Below are 23,197 nucleotides of genomic sequence, written 5' to 3' on the forward strand. Positions count from 1 at the left end.
TCACTCTCAGTTGTCATTTTTCTACATGCTCAAAAAAAAGTCTGCTTTCCCGTCAGTGCAAATAAATTCCTTACCCCTCAGACGAAAGGGGTCTCTTACCACTCCACTTTGCGGTGAGACTATAGCACACTAAATGGTGGGGCAACTTAAGCTTGTGGCCATCAGACATACCGAATATAGGAAAGAGAGCATCCCTGAAAATAGAGCAAGACATGATTTTCATAGAAGATTTCTAATATTTCAAGCCACTGAACTATCATCTCTGAACACTGATATCATAATAATATATGTTTTATGTTATCCTTAGACACTAAAATGATGATAATATGTATTTATTATTAGTGTCTATGTGAAGGAGATTGCTTTGGTGGAAAGTGAGAGAGTGCACCCTGTTTCACTTACACTCCAAATTGGTCATTTGTTGTCGCTGTAGTTTGTAGCCATCAATGAGAAATGTTCACTAGAGGAGCTCTTGCCTGCAGTGCCACTTTACAGCTCAAGTCTGGCCTCTAGTGGAGGAAACGTATACTACAGGCTGAGAGCTGGATGATGACATCACTGTTCTGCAGAGCGGCTTTATAGCTGAATTAACTCATAGGCTTATTGATTAACTTTACAGTTACTGAACTGAATCAACACTGACCGGAGTTGAATTGAGCTGAATAATGGCAATACTATTGTTTGTTTTGTTTTTTTTAGATATGTTTTACAGCAGAATTGGATTCTTTTTTGCATCATTGGTCATTATCTTCCCTATTTATCACTGTAAAGCTGCTCTGAAATAACGAGTTATATAGCCTAAATGAAGGTGACTATATAGATAGATAGATAGATAGATAGATAGATAGATAGATAGATAGATAGATAGATAGATAGATAGATAGATAGACAGACAGACAGACAGACAGACAGACAGACAGACAGACAGACAGACAGACAGATTTAAAATAAGTCAGTATTTTCTTCAACAAGTTTGGAAGCACTTGGTTCTGTTTTTATTTTACTTATATATATGTTTTCAATCATGTTCACTGTAGAAGTATTTAATCTGTCAGAACCGTCAAGGCATCAATATATTTTTGGACGGTTACAGTATACAGAGTGGTGATAAATATATGACACAATATCTATAAAATATTGTAACAAAATAATTACCTAGTTTATAAATAAGGGGTTTGTTTATAAATGATACCTTCTTTTGGATATGAGTTCAGGCAACAGACACAGACACCTAATAAGGGTCCTTCAGCGCTTCTGCATTGTTAAGACGAAACTCGCGGAGCTGCTGGAGTTGCCGGGGAGCGTCTGTTGTACTTGTAGAAAATAACATCTAAAACACTGAAATTCAACTGTATTATACAAGTAAATCTTTCAAAACATTGAAAGTAAAGGTAAGACGCCACGGTTATAAGAATAGTCAATGTTCTGCATCCACGAAAGCGATGACCAGCTCAAGCTAGCGGCTAACGCTCACAATCCGCTAAGTCAGAGAATGTAATAGCACGCGATTAAAGTTTGATCCTGTAACTGCAGTTTTGTGTTTATATGTTTATATTTATGTGTTATATGACGTCTGATTGCTCATTCATTCTGTTGTGTGTTAATACGTCTAGCTAATAGAGCTGAAGGGGTGTGCTTTTGGCCAACAGTCGGACCATCCGGGCAAGAGGAAAGATTTGAGTCTGCTAGACTTTAAAGCGTTTTAGGATCACGCTGAATTACACTATAGGTGTTCCAAGGATAATAATCTCCTTCTGCTTTGTTGTGGATGATTGGCAGTTTGTTTATATAATAATTTATGGATTTGGAAAATTGGGGGTTCATCCCAGACAAGTGGGGGTTTCAGTGTCTTCAGTTGGGATACCCGATAGACCTTTGTTTGCTCTCTTGACCAAAAATGCAGGCTTAAATTTTGAGTTTTTAATTAGCGGAAACTTGTTTCTTTTTTACCTGTATAAATGTATCATTGAGTATCTTCAGATAAAATGTTTAATTTTCATGCATACTTTTTTTTTTATGTAGTTAATTCTTTGACATCTGAAAAATATGACAACAAATCATCATTGGCTTTATCTTTACAGATGCCATCAGTGACCACTGGCGACAATGCTGTTCACTCCTCCAGTCCGGATTTGGGCTCTGCGCCATCTGATGCCCTCAAGCAAGTTCTTGTTGTAATTGACAAGAAGGTTCGCAACATGGAAAAGAAAAAGGTAACTTAATTTTAAGATGATATTAAACTGGATCCTATTTATTTACTTCATACACAATCCTCATATTATTGTGCATTTAATTCCAAAGACATTTTTCTCTTTGTAATATTTCACTGAAATCTTGCTAGTTATCTAATGCAGATTAACATAAATGCAGTTCATGTTTTTGCAACATTGGCTTCATTTGTAGTATGGAATAGCCATATAATCAAATCAGTGTGCAATGGGAAAGATCCAGTCCTCTCCTATACATTTTTTCTCCTGTTATCCAGTTTTACTTGAAATCTGCCTCAATTCTTTCTTAATACTGATGTAGCGTCTTACACGTCACATAGGCTATCTTTAACTGCATTACTGACAAGAATTTATTTGTTTTGGATTTTTAAGATGGCATTGGGTTTCTGAAATGTTAGTCTAGTAAAGTGTAAGGAATGCAAATAAAAATTTTACATGACTGATGAATCTTAATTTACAATGAACCTCAACCAATATAGTGTGAAAACAGACTGCTCTGTGGTTTGAATTTAAAGGTATAAAATATGATGACAACTTTACACAAAAGATAGTCGTATCGTATCTGATCGGTTTTATGGAATTTGCATTTTAATCTGCATTTGCAATGTGCATTCCACTCCTCACCATTAATATGAGCAAACTCTCTGTTAAGAGCAAGCTGGATGATTACCAGACAAGGAAGAACAAAGGAGAACGCCTCAACCAGGATCAGCTGGTATGTGGCCTATACTCAACGCTTGTTTTCTGTGCTCCAATATATCAGCAGGTATTGTTTTATATATTAAATGCATGTGCTTCTTTGTTTTATATGTGTAGGAGGCTTTATCTAAAGCTCCGGAGGTGGCTCACAACTTGGACTTTGCCCGTGAGTTGCAGAAGAACTTCCTGGCTTTAAATGTGGAGGTAAGTGTGTTTTTGATTTTGATTAAAGATGGTCTCCCTCCATCTAGGCTAAAACCTTGATGCAAAAAATGCTGCGGGACGCAACAAAATCAATCTCGTCTTGACCTCAGCGCAGAGTTCCAGTTTGTTTCGACCAGTTGATATTAAAATTTGTTGTTTGTTCTGTTGCAGATGCAGAAAACGGTGAAAAAGGCGACACGACGGGAGCAGTTGAAGAGGGAGGAGGCAGAGCGCAAGAGACTGAAGGCAGTGCTGGAGGTGCAGTACCTGCTGGAGCAGCTGGGGGAGGAGAGTGTGAGGCAGGACCTGACTCAGTCTAGTGGGGAAGCCCCCTTGCTAACAGAGTCAGAACTCACTGGCCTGGACGAGTTCTACAAGCTGATTGGGCCTGAGCGGGACTCTAGCGTAAGGTGAGGACAGTTCATTTGTGTTAGATAATTCGGCATGTTGGGATATCTTTATCATAAATTACTTTTGATTCCAGGTTGGCCGAGCAGTTTGAGGAAGCAGCCGTGCATTTGTGGGAGCTTTTGGACGGAAGGGATAAAGCTGTGGCTGGAACCACATGTAAGTAACGTTTTCTGACAGTGTTTGCCACACGGGTATCATTCTGGGGGGTACATTTTATATATATATATATATATATTAGGGGTGTGGCACAAGATCTCGCAAGAATAAAATGTGACGAGATTTCCTGTCCGCTCCCTATACACGGAGTACACGCAATCGTGAATTTGAAAGTAAAAGTAAAACACAAGCTCCCTGATGCATAAATACAAGGCTGCATAAATACAATAGACTGTCTCCCAGTACCCATCTCTGGACTGTTTAGTTGTGGCTATGGTCTCTGTTTGCACTTTGAATATTGAGAGAGTACTGTAACATCTCAAGGACAACAGACAAGGGAGCCTCCGTTTCTGAACTTTTAATCGGAGCGCAAGAACAACTGTAGGGACAAACGCACTCACTCATTTCTCTCTACCTGGCCTTGAACTCGCCACATTAACCCTATAACTGCCGGTGCAAAATAAAACGGCAATTTCACAACAACGATAGAGTCTGTGCGCTACAGTACTTTGATTATGGTTGCACTTGAATCCATTTCATCCCTATATACTACTATACTATAATACCACTACTACTACTTCTACTACTAATAATAATTATAATGTTATAATACTATTCCTATGACAGTAATAGTCATGTATAACAAAGCTCTATTGTGAATGTTTATCTTCACTAACACTTTTAATAACACTTTATCATCTGAACAACCAGTTAGTAAAGGGTGGTGTATATTTTAGGATTGTGAGACTTGCGTCACTTTAACAATCCGTACTAGAGCTGTTTACAAGCCCTCTAACACAAGAGTGAGTTTGAGGCTGTTTCGTAAATGTTTTAAAAAGAACCATTTCGTAAGAGTAATTTGTTTTTGTTTTCACTGCTTGTGTCATTGTCATTTTTGTTTATTTGTTTGTTTCAAAATTGCGTTTGTAATCGTCAAAATGGTCTTGATCCATGTCAACTGTATAATCAAACTAATATTTGCTCTCCAGTGAGTCTGAATACCAATGCGGCCATCCCTCGCTTGGCCTCCCTGTGAATGGTGGCACTTGCAATGACTTTTGAAAGCTTTGCTCTGTCTCGGGCCCACAAGGGTCAGCAGTGCTTCATGCTGACTTGTGACCCACGTCAGCAGCTGGGCAGGCAGCCAGTGGTGTGCGCAAAGCCTCTCTGCTGGAGGTTTCAATGATGGACAGGGCCTGCTTGCATATTCCTACAGAGAGGGTGGGGATCACGATAGTATCAGATTGTGCAAACTCAGCTTATGAGACATTGCTGTATTTATTTGCTGATATTGTTGCTGAAACTACCTTCAGTGAAGAAAGATGTTTTTTGAGTCCAAATGATTAGAGACTAACTGTGGACCATGCTAAACCTTGACCCCTTGAATTTTATGTTACTTTAACAGACAAAGCCCTTAAGGAAACCTTGGACAAGATGCTGCTAAGTGGGTACTTTGATCGTACTCAAACACATCAGAATGGAGTGTGTGAAGAGGAGACGGGGGCCGCGGCGGCAGCAGCGGAGTCATCAGAGAGCGAGGACCGCCCCGCTGAGCCAGGTAAAAACAAATACCATCAAATTTCAGAGAAAAGAAACGCTTCCCCGCACAGCTGACGGCTCATGTTGATGTTCTTGTCTTTTCATAGAGGGATCCACTCAAGAATACACAGAAACTATTGAGGTTGAATCAACAGAGGTGCGGATTGATATTACTATACTTTCTATGTACATGCTCAGAGTAAACCCTAATTTTGTGGAAACATTTCCTGGACTGCACTACTTCAGCCATAGCATTCTTAATGCTCGTCACCTCTTTTTTTCCTAATAGTTTGTAAACAGACAGTTCGTTCCAGAAACCACCTACTGCAGCAGTGACAAAGAACAAGGAGCAGAGTGGAACACGAGTTCTCAGGTACGATGCACTTCACAGGGTTCCTACGCAGATTGGGGAAGTGGGTGGGAAAAAGAAGAAAATATTTACAGATATCTGTACCATATACCAAATACAATGCTGTATGAACTATCCATTTATGTTAAATAAGGTCTGAAAATCTACAGAGAGGTTTGGAAATTTGAGTCTGGAAAAGTATGGAATTTTTAAAGGTCCCCTATTATGCAAAATTATGCTGTTTGGACATAAATGTGTGTTGGCAGTGTGTGTACACAACCAGCCAATAGTGATAAAAATCCACTCATTCCTTTTTTATTAATCCCCATAAATCATCAGCAGTGTCTCCCAACGACCTGTTTTCAGAATGCTGTTTTAGTGACGTCACTAAGCACAGGCCCCGCCCACGAGTGTTGACAGACACTGCCGTTTCAACATAGACCCGCCCTGATCGAGTTCACAGCTGCTGCACTGATGAGAATGTCTCCCAAGCGTTGTAGGTGTTGTGGGGCTGGATGTATTAATCCACATAGCTCTCTCTATTTACTCCCGAAATCTGAGGCAGCCAAGACGAGGTGGAATTATTTTGTTTTGAAAGAAAATGCTCCCTCAACTCTACCGAAATTTGTTTATGTACTTGCGCACTTCTTATAACTTACTGTGTTTACTCAGCTCTTATGGTGATTTTCTGAAGTAAAACTGACGCTTCATCTTTTGTGTGATGTACAATAAACTTTATTAAACTCATCAGCATATGTTTGATCATCATTCGGACCTGGTCCGAAACAGTAGACTTGTAGGCTATTAATAATGGATACATACAAGCAAATGACAAATACGTTATAACCGTAATTAAACTACTAAACTATACCTGTTTCATCTCTATACAGCACTCTGACTCTGTAGGCATTATTGTCCGACTCGAAATGAACACCGTTACTGAGAGTTTCTGATATTATCATCATTCCGTGAGATGAAATTGTCCTGAGAGACTGAGCGCGAGCTCATGAAGCTCCGCCCCCTGTGCCGTGCAGCAGCAGCAGCTTATTTGCATTTAAAGGGAACACACTAAAACAGCGCGTTTTTCTGAGCCCCCAAAAATGACAATTTAAACATGCTGTAAAAAATGATCTGTTGGGTATTTTGAGCTAAAACTTCACATACACACTCTGGGGACATCAGAGACTTATTTTACATCTTTTGAAAAGGGGCATAATACGGGACCTTTAAATGTGTAGGAACCCTGACTTGATTTGTCAAAAAAAGGCTAAGCGGTTTTTACTTCTGTGTTTACACCATGTAATCATTGGTTTTCAGGCGGTCAGTGCCCTTCAGCAACCTCAGCAGCCCCCTCCAGCCATGAGCCCAGCTCTGGTCAGCTCAGAACCACACACGCTGAACGCCGTCCTCCCTACCCCTGCAACAGATCCCGTGGTCCGAAAGCAGGTGGTACAAGACCTCATGGCTCAAATGCAGGGTACCTTCAACTTTATGCAGGTAAACTGCAGAATGTTTTATTCATCTCTTCAAATGTAGCAGTGGCCTTTTCTAACTTGTGTAATGTGGACAGGACTCCATGCTAGAGTTTGAGGGACCGCCTTTAGATCCTGCAATTGTGTCGGCGCAGCCCATGAAACCTGTTCAAATGGTCTGTCCACCAGGTTGGTATACAAACTTTAAAGTAATAGTGTGCTCTTAAAGCAAAAATTGTTAAACTTATACTCAAATGGGAGGGTTTTTTTTTTCTTATTATTTGAATATGGCAACTTTCGATGCATCATTGACATCATCTGATGCCATTGGTTTTTGTTTCATGACCAAATAATGTTGATTTTTCAATGACTGGCATCATATTTGGTTTGAGAGCTATGACAAAGTCCAAAGATTCTTTGCACCAGTGCGATTATGGTATTTCAATACTATTGTAGCATTTATTAATATTTGTTTTGTTTATTATAATAAACAATAAATAGTAATATTGTTATAAAATATGTTGAATTATATTGTTTATAGTAAAAAAAGGCTTTGTCATTTAAGCCTTTATTAAGGCTTTGTCATTTAAAAAAAAAAATCTTTATTAGTTTTTATATTTCTATAAAACTTTTAATGTTTTCAATTTAAGTAATTTTAGTACTTCAACTTGTTTTAGGTAGTTGCCAATAGTTATTTTATTTCAGCTCATGCCAAAACCAGTTCATGCCACTAATATCCTAAAATGTTACTCTTTCAATGTTTTCTGCTGATACAGAATCCAGACTCCCCCAACACAATGCTCTTTCTGTGCAGCCTGAACACACGCAAGTAAGTTCAATGACCAAAAACATGCTTTCAAACATGCTTTCAGGCGTTCCTGAAACCCTTTTCCGTTTTGGTTTCCAGGTCCCGATGGTCTCGGCTCCAAAAGAGGCTTACTCCTCCACACCCCCTCTCTATCAGCCCCCTCATAACTCTGAGCCCCGACCACAGACAGACTCCATTGACCCCCTGCAGGTAACGTCGTACACCACAGTCTTCACAGAATGCTGTGTGTACACTATGGCATAGATATGTGAGTGACGTAGGATATACACCCTAGGTTTCCATGCCTCTGTCGTCTGAGCAGCCCCCCACCCCTTCCTCTCAGCCCCAGGTGTTTCAGCCTGTCTCCAAACCCCTTCACAGCGGCATCAACGTTAACGCAGCTCCATTCCAGTCCATGCAAGCGGTAGGCCTCAACCTGTCTACTCCACCCTCTCCAAATTCACCCCCTGAGTTTGTCTCCATTCTGCTTCTGTTCTGTTTGTCATGCTGCGCAAGGAGCCGTTCACACAGAACACATTTTTGCATTACATGGTGCTGCTTTTCCATTGTCTTTCCATGTAAACAAGTGCTATACAGAAATGTTTGACCATTGCGATCACGTTTCGCATCTCAAGTCAAGTTCAACTTAAAAAAAAAAAAAAAGCATCTTTAGACCTTTTTTTTGTTATTTAAATGCTGTGCGTCTCATGTTTTTTAAACGAAAAACACGCATTCCGTGTGAATGGCCCCTGACAGGCTTGTTTTGTTTAAAAAGATATATTTCTATGAGCATCAGCATTTGAGTTTATCATGTTCAAGCCTGTTGTCCACCATTTGTGGATGAGCCATTACTTGCATGACTATAACTAACGGTCAATGATTTTTATTAAAAAAAAAAAATTCTAAAGAATGTGTTTAGTAATGTCAAGTGCACCTACATTTTTTTTATTTTTTTTTATTTGTGTAGATAAATGATGTCCTGTTTGTTTATTCCTTATCTGTTTAAACATTTATTTACCTAATAGTCTTAAAGGCTGACATGGCATAACAGTCCAAATAAATAGATGCCGCATGCTAGTTTTGATATGCTTACATGTTCTCTCCTCCATTAGGTGTTCAATTTGAATGCTCCAGTTCCTCCAACCAGTGAGATGGACTCGCAGAAGATTTCTAGCCAATATCAGAGCGGTTACGGTCAAGGCTACAGCACACAGGCCAACCTTCCAGCTGAGCAGCAGGAAATGCCTCAAGAAGCCCTGCAGTCGGGTAAGAGATTTGCTGCTAAAGTTGTGCCATTTTGTGTATGCGTAATGTGAAAAGATATAAAATAAATATCTTTATGTGTAATATGTGATGATATATCTTACGCAATAAATTTTTTCTTATTAGTTGGCCCTTTCCATTCTCAAGACCAAGGTATTCCGTCTGCAGGGGGACACCAGTCTGCACCTCAGCAGCCCTCGGGGCAGGGCACAGGGTTTGGGCGGCCAGGTCAGTCGTTTTACAGCAACAGAGCAATGCCACGAGCTGGACCCAGAAATCCTAGAGGTGCTTTGAACGGCTACCGTGGACCATCAAATGGATTTAGAGGTGAGACAGGACTTCTTTCATCTGTGCCGAGACATTCTAGTCTGAACTCCAGTACGAATCATACAATCAAACCTTTTTTTTCTCCTTATGTTTAGGTGGATACGATGGATATCGTGCTCCATTCCCCAATACTCCTAACACCGGATATGGGCAAACTCAGTTCAGCACTCCGCGAGATTACTCCAACAACACCTACCCACGGGTAACTTCAAGAAAATGAATACCGTGGAGATTTGAGAAGTCTTAAATATGTGTTTCTGTAATCTGTCATGTTTTGAAGTTCCGTGTGGTTTCTTTACAGGACGGATATCAGCAAAGCTTCAAGCGAGGAGCTACCCAGGGACCTCGAGGTTGCTCTCGAGGTAATGCTCAAGCGATGCGATCCTAAAATCTTTGGGAAGACTTGTTTCTTTTTGGCCACTTTGAACATTCAGTTATTGAGAATGTTTCCCCTAGCCCATATTTTTACTCCTATCAGTGGTTTTGTTATTTTTTTGGCTTATTGATTCAAGTAAGCCCACTTTGATGGTTTTAATATACTGATGTGTTTTACAGAGACACAGTGGAGAGCTGAAACTGTCAGTGTTGTGATTTTTCAGCCAGGTCATGTTTAAAACATAGATATTCCTGTAAACTTGAAAGATTTTCATTAATTTATTTTTTTTATAAAAGAAAATGCAAAAAGTTAACTGCCACTGTCGGTCCAATCCATAGGAGTGTTTTTTGATATTTTTTTTGGCCTGTCCCCTTTCCCACACTTGGTTCTTGCCTGTTTATTGGGTACTGAAGGCATTAATTGTTTGTTTGTTTTTTTCACCCCATTTCATTTGAAGATTTTTTTTTTTCTGCTGTCCTGCCCTTTGTATGCTCATGTCACTCCTTGAGAGAATGTTTCAATAAAGATGTGTTGCATTACCTGCTTGTCTGCCGCTGCTTCCTTTTTGCTCTCCATGCTGAGGAGTCCTCTCACCTGTCCTGTGACCCTTTGTCTGCTAAAGTGTTTGAGGTTGACTGTTTCTTTTAGTCTTCTAAGGGGAGGCAGGTGATTGGTCCGCTTATCGGTCCATTTTCTGCAACTCTGCTGTTTGCTTTCCTGCCCCTTGCGTCATTTATTATATCTTGCTTTTCAACAAGCTTAAGAGTTTTTCTTAATTGGGTGTGAAAGTTGATCAAACAAAATGGCTCTCAGATTGCCTCCAATCGGGGAAGCGATAAAAGACATTGCTCCAAATCAATCCATAGCTGATGCACTGCTTTTCCTGCTTTAAGTTAAAAAAATGCTCACAAAATAAGTCTGTCATACTAAAACTGTATGATTTTCTTTATTCCTTGGAATATGAACATGTTTAGCGCAATGTTGACACTGCTGTTTTCTATACAATGAAAGTGAATGGTGACCATGACAGGAAAATATAGGAGTACTTTAAATATTAAATCTAAAAGTTGCATAGACTACTTGACTCACTGATCACAATTCACTTTCATTGTATGGAAAAAAACTGAAAGAAAAGAACATCTGGCATAATATCCCCTTATTGTTGGCATATACCGTCAACGCAAGAAAAAAATATGGGTTTGGAATTGCATATGGGTGAGTAAATGATCCAAAATGTTTATTTTAGGGTCACCTGTCCCTTTAAATGGTCCTTGCGTGACCTGAACATTAGCAGCCGTTTGGTGGATTGCACAATTTTAGGAAAGCTAAAACAGTTTTTTTTTTACAAAGAAATGCACTGAAAAAAGGTCATGCAAATTTCAGAGAATCCTGCTGCGCACAATTATGTTGCTACTGACTTTTTCTCTAACTGCTAAAGATGGTTTAGGTTTATTACATTTGCAGAGCCTTTTATCTTTATCATTTTTATTACATTTTTTTTCTCAAAGTCAAGTTAAGAACAGCAAGACTTGAGTACATGTGAGTATTTGAGGGCTATAATGAGTTCTGGAGCTGTTCGGATGAATCTTGTAGTTTGTAGGATTTACAGTTTGCATTTTAATACTTGTAGTATAAATGTAGATAACGTGCATTCTTTATTGTGCTGTTTGGTGATTTAGGAACAGCTTGTACTATGCTAAAAGCAGGGAAAGTGCTCATTGTAATTGGCACAGAAATCATTGAATGCGACTAGACTATTTAACTCAGCATTGATTTTCTGATGTATTTGGGTTTCAGGACGTGGGGGATCATATCGGTCCAGCAGAGGAATGGGTCCCATGGCTGCCCAACAGACCAGCTAAACCCAGTCCTTTAGCCAATATCAGCCCTGTTCCACCCTTTTATCTCCTCCACCCATTTGGACTCAAACTCAAGCCGTGCCACTCCAGACCATGTAGTTAGATGACTGCATCTTAGCAAGTAAGGACACAATCAATGGTTTTGGGAAAATACAGTATCAATGAGACCATAGCACTCCCAGCACTGTAATTGCTCAGAGCTCTCAAAGCTTTCTCTCAATCATATGCTATTGCACAGCCTTTACACATTTGAGACAGAACACGTGCCTTTGATTATGGGTGTCTGGATTTTAATCGATCTTGGTGGAATAATGACTTGGTAGCTGGGAACAGCCACTAGATTTTGAATGTGAAGTACACCGTATACCAAAGGCACTTAGTTTTTGGCCAAACGAACTGTTAAGTGAATGTGAAGAATTTTCTTGTACGTACTGTATTGTATGTTATTTTCTCTTTTTTTGGCTCAGCCAAATGGTTTACAGGAATTGCATTGTACTGTATGTGGCTGAATGACTGCTTCATTGTATTTCTTCCTATTACTGTTGATTAGACTTAATGCTAACAAATAAATGATTTTTGAAGGACAAGCCACTTTAAAGAGTTATTCTGCACGCATTTAGTATGAAGAAAGAGCAGATCGAATCTTCTTTGAAGTAATCAAATACACTTGTGCATTTAATATCTTAAACTCAGCTATTTTTTAGATTATTAGTGCTTGATTGATATGATGGTCACAAATGGTTTTTGATGGGTCAAGTATAGCGCAACCGTCCAGAAACTTGCGACCTAGAACCCACTTCATACTAGTTCTGGGTTCAGTACAAGTTAAGCTAAATTGAAAGCATTGTGGCATCATCTTGATTAGCTCAAAAAATTGATTCCTAATCTTTTTTCTGTGGTTATATCACTGATCTATATAATGACATGTCATTCTATATAGATCAGTGGGTTATATCCAATTTTAGAACTTTGTTGCCATGAAAACACAATGCCTTAAAGTTTAAACCCAAAAAACCCATGTAAAAATTATTGTTTAAACATCTTTACAGTGCAAATAATATGCCAGATTTAACCGAATTAATGTAAACGCATTTGTTAAAAGTGCCTCATTGTAACCTTCATTTTTGCTTTTGATTGAGCTTAATATGTACTGAACCAGCACTGTTCCTTTACATAAAGTAAATATTTGTTTGTTTATTAAAAAAAAACATTTTTTTTTTTCAAATAGATTTTTTATTGATGTCTGACTTAACTCTCAAACTTCCCACTGTAAGCAACGGTTAAAATTCAGAGTAGCCCTAATCAAAATCTTCCAGTACAATTCAACAATATTCTGATACCACACAACTAGGTTTAAAGTAGCTTTTCATGGCCATTAAAATTTCCAAAAACTAAATGTGCAAAACAAAAGCTTATCCACAGACATCCAATCCACTGTGTTGAAAAAAAAAAAAAAAAAAAAAAATCTACAACGTATGAAAGATATTTTCAATAACAAAAAGAAATCAAACACACTTATACCAAACAGCAAAGTCTGCATTAAAAGTATTAGGCTTATGAAACCAGCCACTTTCCCACTAATTAACCGCAGCACACATGAACGCAGATAATCATTGACTAGAACTGGACAGGAGGTACTGTTTGTTGAAGTCTCTGTGAGCCTGGCGCTAGGTAAGTTTATCCACAAAAGCCATATGACGGTCCTATGGCACATTGTTGTGGTCGAGGGGCATATTTGGAGAATCTTGGGGTGGGCTGTTGTGTCCTGGAGGCAGTGGCTGGTTTTCTTGGGATATATTTTTGTGTTCCTGTCCTAGATCCTGTTGATTCGGGGGTACATCATGATGTTGTTGTTGTTGTTGGTGTCCTGGGGGCAGAGGCTGGTGTTCAGGCGGCTGGTCATGTCCTAGTGACTCAGGGACAGCATTTCCCTCAACTGTTATGAGAGATTTAAAAAGTGTTGTATCATTGCCAAGAATGTGTTGCATTTAAATTCAAATGTTTAAAAAAAGTATATTTGCCAAGAATGTTGCTTTTAAAATGTGTTCTTTTCAAATTTAAATGATTAAAAACCAAGTATTTTGGCCAGGAATGTTGTTATTAAAATAAACGTTGCACTTACATTTTTTGAAATAATATATTTGCCAAGAATGTTACTTTATTTTTTTTACTTCATCGGAATGGTATGAAACTTGTTAAAGGTTTTTGCACTTACTATGTGAACACACACACACAAAAAAAATCATAGACATGATTTGAAAAGGTTAAATGGTCCTGGGAAAAAATAGTCACACTTGTAGTCCTCATGTTGGAAACGAATGAGAAGCAAATTTCATCTGGTGGAAACATTTGGTACTGCGCCCAAACGAAAGCTAATGTTTTAGAGCTATCCATCTTAAATTTGGAACACAACTTGTTTTAGATTCATGGCTTTGATTTTCTCACAGCGTAAAACGTGTTTTGGAAAATACATATTTCATATAAAAATTGAAAAACGAATTCTGGGTTTTTCATAACAATAAACACAAAATTCTATAACTTTTTAAAACTTGTTTTCTTCTGCCAAGTGTCATCTTTAAAAGGAGACCAAGCTTAAGTCTGTGCTCCAAAGCATTCAAGATGTATGACGGTTTAAGTTGGCATTTTCAGGTCGAAAAAGTGCTTAAAAAGTGAATAAATGGATTATAATTACTGCATAAATATAATTTAGAAAAACATTATCGAACTAAAATATAGTATATTAATTTCATTGAAATAAATATAAAAAAATGTAATTTTTGACAGCCATGCGAAGAGCACCAGAGGGTTATGGGTGCTTTCACACTTGGTTTGACTGCCTGGTCTGAACCCAAGTTCACTTGCTCAACTCTCCCCTGCCCCCGCTGGACTGTGCTTGCATTATATTATTTGGGTCCAAACTGCGATACACTTGCGTCATCAACGCAGCAGTTGTTTAGCCCTGTTACATGATAATAACAACGCAGTAAAAGGCGGCAAAATGCTTAGAGCTGCTCACCTCACTTTAATATTTTGTTCTTTGAACCTTTTTTGTTTTCAACGCACCAGCACATAATGGCACTTGCGTTTATCTGCTGCAAATGTACTAGTAATGCGTGAGTCCAGCAGAAATTAGAAAAACATTCTCTGTTTGCAGTGCATCAGTCACGCTTGTCAGGGGAGTGAGTGAGAACACACACAGACATACAGTTTTATCCAATGCTTTATGTAGTTGCGAAATTGGAAACCCTGTTAACCCACTGAACAGAATTACTCATGTTTCTTTAACATTCTCTAGAATAATGTAAAACTAGAAAAACGTGTCAGGTGATATCACATTCAGGGCCTAATGTAACAACAGTTACCCAATGTAATCTTTACATGATCTGGTTATATATGTCATTTGCAAATGAAAGTATTACTTACAATGCATCTCAGGAGGAGACGGTACATTTTGTGTTTTCAACCGTTCCATATGCTCCACAGCCTGATAAAAAAGAGGCACAGAATAGATTTTCATTCACTTGTTATAATGACTTGTTTTTCATTCAATGAGCAGATACAAGACAATTCAGTTCAGTTACCTGCTGCAGTTCTATTTTCTGAGCATTGAGCTGCTCCTGCTGTCGCTCTAGATCCTCTCTCTGCTTCTGAAGGTCAGAAGCTTTCTGGTTTAAGTCTTCCTCCTGCCTGACCAAATGCTCCTCAAACTCTCTCATCTCTTCATCAGTATATGCCTGGTTCTGTTCTAGAGTCTGTCATCCGAAAACCCAAGATAATTATTACTTGGAAAACATGAAGGTTAAATGCCATTGTTTACATTTTTTACTCACTCGCTCTTATAGACCTTATGCGCCAGAGAAACAAGGGCGCCGCCATCTTTGGAAAATTGTCTTTTAACTTCCGTTTTGCGGTCGCTCTGTATATTTATATGGCATTTCTGTCCAGGAGTAATTAGCTTTTTAAGTGGATTTACTTAATGTAAAGTTAACGAAAGTTATCATGAGGACTGTAATGTTTAAAGCAGATGACTAAACAAATGTAAATCGACCGGGAAGATTTTAAAACGAGCCGTTCATTAATAAACACGCAAAACGCTGTGAAAATACAGACCGGAAGTCAAAAGACAATGAGCGCAGCGCTGAAAAGGGGCGGAGCTACATAAGGTCTATAATTGATAGGTTTATATAGTAGTCGTGGTCAGAATTATTGGCATCGTTGGTAATTCATTAAAAAACACATTTGAAATTCTCTTAATCATCCATCATATACTTCTGATGTGCAGCAAAAGATTGTTGAGCTTCACAAAATAGAAAGTGGCTGTAAGATTCTATCAAATACCAACAGATAAAAAAAATCAAAACCTGACAGCCTCTGCTAGAAATCTTATAATGGGCCATAGATGGATCTTCCATCAGGACAATGATTTAAAAAAAAAAAAAAAAGTCACTGAGCAGACAGTTAAGGTTCTGCAATGGTCATTCCAGTCCTCTGACCTGAACCCTATAGAAAACTGGAGAGATTCTGTATGGAGGAATGGCCTCTGATCTTTTGTCAGGTGTTTTCCAAACTCATCAAAAATGATTGAAAAATGATTGAAAGAACTCTTAAGCTGTTATCTTGGAAAAAGGAGGTTGCAAAACATATTGTGCCATTAACTGTGACCAATGTGTATTAGAGAAAATTATTTATTTCATAATGAGATTTTCCCCCCATTTTCAATTGTTTTACTTCCATAAAAGGCTAGATTTTGGGGAATTGTTGTAATAAAGGGTCAAAAGGATTAGCAATGCAGATTTATTTTCACAGGCTTCTTTGTTCATATTTACCAAGGTTGCCAGTAATTCTGACCAAGACTGTACTTTGATACTGTGTCAAACGTAACACAATCATCCAACATGAAAGACTGTTTACTGAATGCATGAATTAGATGATATTGATCAATTGTCTAATTATGTATCTGTAGCGTGTCACACTTACTTCCCAGCTGTCTGGTTCAAGAAACTCTTTTTTCTTTGTGGCTACCAGGAACTCGTCTAGGGACACCAGTCTGTCTTTATTGGTATCAACCTATAAAAGCCAGATGATTACAGATACAGAAAATTTGATTTGTCAATTTTTCTGAAGTTGCCAGGTCAGGTCATGCAAAGAGAACTTGTCCATTATTTATAATCATCATTTAACCTCGTTCATGACGTGTTCTCTCATTCGCAGCCTTTCCTCCTCCATTTCAACCATGTCGTCCTCTTCATTAGTTGGATCATAGATCTTCTCCAGCTGGGATAAATTAAATAAAAATCACAAAATATTTTCATTGCTACTATAAAATAGCAGAGCATGTTATACCTACAATATTGGCATGGTTGTTCAGAAACTGCTAATCTACTGGGATTTTCACGCACATCCATCTCTAGGGTTTACAGAGAATGATCAGAAAAAGAGAAAGTATCTAGTGAGCATCTGTGGGGGAAATGCCTTGTTGATGCCAGAGGTCAGAGGAGAATGGCCTGACTGGTTCGAGCTGATAGAAAGGAAACAGTAACTCAAATAACCACTCATTACAACCAAGGGCTACAGAAGAGCATCTCTGAATGCATAACACGATGAACCTTGAAGCAGATTGGCTACAGCAGCAGAAGACCACACCAGTGCCACTCCTGTCAGCTAAGAACTGAGGCTACAATTCGCACAGGCTCACCAACATTGGACAATAGGATATTGGAAATATGTTGCCCGAGTCTCGACTTCTGCTGCGACACTAAGAGGGTAGGGTACGAATTTGGCATAAACAACATGAAAGCATGGATCCACCCTTCCTTGTTTCAACGGTTCAGGCTGGTGGTGGTTGTGTAATGGTGTGGGGGATATTTTCTCAGCACACTTTGTGCCCCTTAGTACCAAATAAGCATTGTTTAAACACCAGTCTTCCTGATCATGTCCATCCCTTTATGACCACAGTGTACCCATCTTCTGATGGGTACTTTCAGCAGGATTACGTCTTGTCACAAAGCTCAAATCATCTCAAACTGGTTTCTTGAACATGACAGTGAGTTCACTACACTCAAATGGCCTCCACAGCCGCAGATCTTAATCCAACAGAGCACCTTTGGAATGTGGTGGAACGGGAGATTCACATCACGGACATGCAGCCGACAAAGGAGCAACTACATGATGCTATCAAGTAAATATGGACCAAAATCTCTTAGGAATGTTTTGAGCACCTTGTTGAATCAGTGCTACAAAGAATTAAAGCAGTTTAGTTAAAACAGAAGACAAAAGGGGGTCCAATCAGATACTAGCAAGGTGTACCTAATTAAGTGGCCAGTGAATGTACAGTGTGTGTATATATATATATATATATATTATCTTCCGTGGTGACGTATGCACTTATGTACCTCCTTTGTGAATAGGGCTTCCAGCTCTTGTTCATCAAAGAATCCATCTCCGTTTGAGTCTGCAATACAAGATTGCGAAAATGTAATAATATTAAGTATGTAATTTCAGCATTCTCATATCCAGGATTTGGCTAAGCTATCAAGAATTTTTACCATGCAGATTGAAGAAGGTTTTTGGGTCAAAATCTTCAGGGTCAAGGCCATCAGCCTCCTCCCACACTTCTTTTAGCTGATTCTTGCTACCCTATGGACCAAAACGTCAGAGAAACATGAGTATATCTTCAATGAAATCAAACATCAAGAGAAGTTAATGCGTGCAGACTTACGGGGTGGTTGACTTTGGGGTGATCAGCATGTTTTTTCTTCATCTCCTCATAGTGCTCCTCCTCTTTCCTCCTGTCCTCCTCATCAAGGGTCTTCAGGTGTTCCCGTCTCTCATGCTCTTTCATCATCTCGTACTTTTTAAATTCTTCATGCCGTTCCTTGTCGTAGTTCTCCAGATCATTTGTAGCCTATATTGCAAGATCATAAATGTAACTGAAAGATAATAGCTTTATGTGTTCTGGTCTTCAGTTATCATATGTATATAAAAGGTCTTTTATTGCTGTTGCTCAGTGACCAAATGAGAAGGGAAATGCATGCTGACCATGGATTTACAACAGAGTATTACACGATGTTCTTTTAAAGTGCGTATGGAAGATTCCAGAAATATTTGAGACAATATTTTCAGTTTATCTGTGGGAATTGACCTTAAAAATGAACACAATGTGCTAGTAACTGTGTCCTACAAAAACAAAGGAATTTTAAAGGCCTGGAAATGTCACTGAAATTTCTTTAGTGACAATATATTTTTCTAATTATGTTCAGCTCTTGTTCTTTGTGCGTGCAATCTCTATGAAATGATTTATAAAAATATTTATCTTGTAATCACAAATGACTGTAATGTCATGAAAATGTATTGAACAAAATGTGTTGAAACCTTGAATTATTTGTCCTTTTTTACTTAATTTTATGCAACATGAATTGTATTTTAAATGCAAAATATATTATTGACTTAAAAGATTACAAGCACTAAAATCAAGTATTAAAAGAAAGGAGCATTCAAAGTGACAGAATCAAATGAAGTATGATTATGAAAGATGGGTAATAAGTAATGACATACCGATTTGATGAGTCTGTCCAGATCCTCAACCTCAAATGTGTGCGGGTTCATGTGGTTCAGATATTCAAACTGTTTGAGTAACGCCTGGTGATCTACCGCCATATCTGTGAAACATGAGAGAGAACTGTGTTCAGAGAATGTTCTGAAAATCAAGACCCATATGCTTAAAATCTATGAATCTACAAGACGTTGTGTCTTATTTGGTGTTTGTGGTCTGTTCACTCATTAAAGTCACCATAAAAATCTAAATATTGACAATTTGTATTTTTTTTTATGGAATATTACAGTATTTATTAGAAATTAATATATATATATATACAGTCCTATGCATAAGTTTAGACACCCATGCTAAAGTTGACTAAAAAGAGGAATAAAAAATCATCTTTTGGAAATTGAACTTAATGCCTTAATTTAAAAAATGAGGAAAAATCCAACCTTTAAGGACACCAATTTTCTTTGTGAATGAATAATGTATGGTAAATAAATAAATGTTCTTCCTTAAAATACAGGGTGCATAAGTTTGGACACCCCTATGTTAAATTCCCATAGAGGCAGGCAGATTTTTATTTTTAAAGGCCAGTTACTTCATGGATCCAGGATACTATGCATCCTGATAAAGTTCCCTTGGCCTTTGGAATTAAAATAGCCCCACATCATCACATAGCCTTCACCATACCTAGAGATTGGCATGGAGTACTTTCCATAAGATCATCTCTCAATGCAAATCAAACTAGCTATTAGGCTAACTGAAATAAAACCATGCCAATCTCCAGGTATGGTGAAGGCTATGTGATGATGTGGGGCTATTTTAATTCCAAAGGCCAAGGGAACTTTATCAGGATGCATAGTATCCTGGATCCATGAAGTAACTGGCCTTTAAAAATAAAAATCTGCCTGCCTCTATGGGAATTTAACATAGGGGTGTCCAAACTTATGCACCCTGTATTTTAAGGAAGAACATTTATTTATTTACCATACATTATTCATTCACAAAGAAAATTGGTGTCCTTAAAGGTTGGATTTTTCCTCATTTTTTAAATTAAGGCATTAAGTTCAATTTCCAAAAGATGATTTTTTATTCCTCTTTTTAGTCAACTTTAGCATGGGTGTCTAAACTTATGCATAGCACTGTATATATATATATATATATATATATATATATATGTATATATATATATTAATATGCATATTTTGCAATCAAATTAAAATATATTGTTGTTAATACATAATCAACATCTGTAAATGGGTAGTTTTTATATTTCTCCATTTCTCCTTTTTAATTTGATTATGCTGTTCGCAATGCTTCATGTGATTGTAGTCCTTTCCCTCACCAAGCCGTCATGTACACAGTCTTGCACCTTTGTCTTTTTGTCAAACTTTCAAAGACTTTTGCTTAAAATCTAAATTTGTAGTGTTGTGATTCACCTCGTAGCTGATTAATGGCTTAAAACGCTTTAACTAAGACTATTTTAAAATCCCTATGGGAAAAATTTATGAAAAAAATTAATACTTCCGGAACTAGAGCTGCTGAAAAAGCGGGACAGGCACTGTTGCACTCTATAGCAAACCACAACGGTCCAACTATCCAATCAATTCCCAATGGATAAAATCAAGTCCTGCCCTACATTTTTTCTTGCCATTTTACTCGGATATATGTCTCAATGGGGAAGAATAGATGATTGCAACTTCCGTTTCATGCCAACTTTAATATGCAATTTCACCTTATGTATATGAAATGAGCATTTATTCAACTATGATTATGATTACGATTACAGCCATTCTTACCATTCCCTCCTTCAATGTCCTGCTTGGCTTTGATCAGGGTTCTCAGACGGCTGACCTCTTGCCTTTTTAGTTCATCCAGCTTGGTTCTCACATGGTGGCTGACAAAGTCAAGCTCTTTAGCCAACTTCCCTTGCTGAAATCAGCAGGAATGAACAGATTAGCCTTGTGCGACCTTTGCATTATACAACACAAATAAAGCCATGCTGTTTTCTTACCTTTATATCTTCCATGTCTGTGTTGTGGAGCTTTTCTCTAAAATGTTGATCTTTTTCAAGGAAATCAATAACTTCCCTGAGATAGCGGTCATAGTGTAGGCCGGTGTCCTACAAATATAATATAAATATATTATACATAAAAATAATATAAATAATATAGTGTCAAATGTTTTCGAAATTAAGAGTGTATTGCCCACACAAAAATAACCATGCATATTAATGCAATCTGACACTCTAAGGCCACTTATATCTTGCTGCCAAAGCTTGTTACATAATTGACTGATCAAATGTTTCTTACCACACTCTGGGGAGGCTCCTTGACTGTTTCCTCTGGGAGTTTCACCTTAGTTTTATCTAAACTTATTGGCACTGCCTTGGCCCAGGACATCACACTCGCCAATACAAGGCAGCTGGTGAGGAGCCCCTTTAAACAGGACATCTGGAAAAATCAGCAAACATATGGATCAGAGTCAGACGTCAAGCCGAAGATGACAGCTCTATCATATTAGATATAACGTTAGGATGTATCGCAAAACCTAGCGAGCCGACTACCACTTCTGGAAATCTGAACGTAAAAAAAAAAAAAAATTCTGTATGGATAGCCGGCTCACTACTAGGGTTGTAACACAGCCACTGATTGGCAGTTCAGCTCTCCAATAAATCCGTTACTAAGGATAAACGACATTATCAGGCAGTTAGCGGGTCACACTACTATATTAAAGAGACACTGCAAATATACGTGGTTTTGCTGGCAAGCTATAATTGTAACACAGACATGTGGTTTGAAAGGGTTCCTGATCTCGATACACAGAAGCTAATTTCATTAGCTTTCCATTGACAGTGAAGTCTATGCCAGACGTTACAGCGAAACTCGATGTCCATTTTATGAGTGAAAAGTTGAATTGTTGATGCTCTATTTTGGTCAATGTATCCGGATCGATTGACAATTAAATAACGGCACTTACGGTGTCAGATCGGTTTCTATCGAGCTATCTCGGGTGTTTTCTGCTTCCTTTCATTACCGCTGGCTTCCTGACTGCCCGCTATCTTGGACTGATGATGATGACTAACAGTAACAGGGCAGCTAGTGAGCTAACCGAGTACAGCAGTAGGAGGAGACAGAGAGCTCGTCCACGTAGATCAAGCGCACTGCTTCTCTTACAGTTTGGGCTTGAGTGATACTGTTTCTTCATGACGCAAATATATGACTTCCTGAGGGGGGCGCATGGCGGCTCAGAAAGGCGAAAGATCAACTGGCGTTTTTTTTTTTTTTATATGAAACATTTGTACGCTTAAAACATTATAGATTAAAACTTGATAATTATACTGTTTGCTGCACGTAAATTTCAGAATAAGTCATCTTTATTCATTCATCTCAAACGTGTATGATTGGTCCGTTCTGACAAGCACTGAAAAATATAACAGATAAAAAATTATTTTACGCCGTAAATGTGTGTTATCATGTCTTCGGATAATAATAATAATAATAATAATAATAATAATAATAATAATAATAATAATAATAATAATAATAATGGATTTATGATTTAAACCCGATCATACGCTCCGCCCATTTCATAACTCTGTTGTACGCGCCAGTTCAATCTCCTTATTCTATTTCTAAAGACTCCAGCCACGCTTACAGCAGTTGGTCTTTTCTTGGAGCGCCACCAGCTGGTGGATATGAGAAGAGTGAGGGGGAAAAAATAAGACATTTTCTTTTTCTTTTTACATATTTTACATTACATATAACATAGGTCGACAGCAATGAAGTAAATGCTTGAAAAATACAAAAATAAATAAGACAATACAATTATGAACATATTACATCAGATAATAAGTTCCTTTGCTAAATGTAGATTGAACCCAAAATGTTGGGTTAGAGAGAGGAAAGATCTTCCACTGACTCATAATTCACATTATTACAAAGACATTTTTTTTTTAAAGTGGTT

The 23,197-nt window shown here is 38.0% G+C and overlaps 2 protein-coding genes across 2 annotated transcripts; one reads left to right on the forward strand and one right to left on the reverse strand.

The window, feature by feature from the left end:
- The first annotated feature begins 1,239 nt into the window (after positions 1 to 1,239).
- On the forward strand, positions 1,240 to 12,278 carry caprin1a (cell cycle associated protein 1a). The gene is made up of 19 exons (XM_079866259.1): positions 1,240 to 1,391; positions 2,082 to 2,213; positions 2,881 to 2,943; positions 3,045 to 3,131; positions 3,303 to 3,541; positions 3,616 to 3,698; positions 5,104 to 5,256; positions 5,345 to 5,394; positions 5,527 to 5,610; positions 6,904 to 7,083; positions 7,157 to 7,247; positions 7,835 to 7,887; positions 7,966 to 8,076; positions 8,162 to 8,290; positions 8,979 to 9,132; positions 9,256 to 9,456; positions 9,552 to 9,658; positions 9,758 to 9,818; positions 11,630 to 12,278. Exons 2-19 carry the CDS (start codon positions 2,082 to 2,084, stop codon positions 11,692 to 11,694), a joined length of 2,043 nt encoding a protein of 680 aa, XP_079722385.1. The 5' UTR covers positions 1,240 to 1,391; the 3' UTR covers positions 11,695 to 12,278.
- An 848-nt stretch (positions 12,279 to 13,126) lies between these two features.
- On the reverse strand, positions 13,127 to 22,443 carry nucb2a (nucleobindin 2a). Its single transcript, XM_079866260.1, has 13 exons — positions 22,211 to 22,443; positions 21,544 to 21,684; positions 21,246 to 21,353; positions 21,031 to 21,163; positions 19,246 to 19,349; positions 18,410 to 18,595; positions 18,237 to 18,327; positions 18,084 to 18,142; positions 16,873 to 16,965; positions 16,669 to 16,758; positions 15,273 to 15,443; positions 15,115 to 15,175; positions 13,127 to 13,627 (listed from the first exon to the last, which is right to left on the reverse strand). The coding sequence occupies exons 2-13, from the start codon at positions 21,682 to 21,684 to the stop codon at positions 13,395 to 13,397; spliced, it is 1,470 nt and encodes a 489-aa protein (XP_079722386.1). The 5' UTR covers positions 22,211 to 22,443; the 3' UTR covers positions 13,127 to 13,394.
- Between the last annotated feature and the right edge of the window lie 754 nt (positions 22,444 to 23,197).

This window comes from Squalius cephalus (assembly GCF_949319135.1).
Source record: "Squalius cephalus genome assembly, chromosome: 3".
Taxonomy (NCBI): domain Eukaryota; kingdom Metazoa; phylum Chordata; class Actinopteri; order Cypriniformes; family Leuciscidae; genus Squalius; species Squalius cephalus.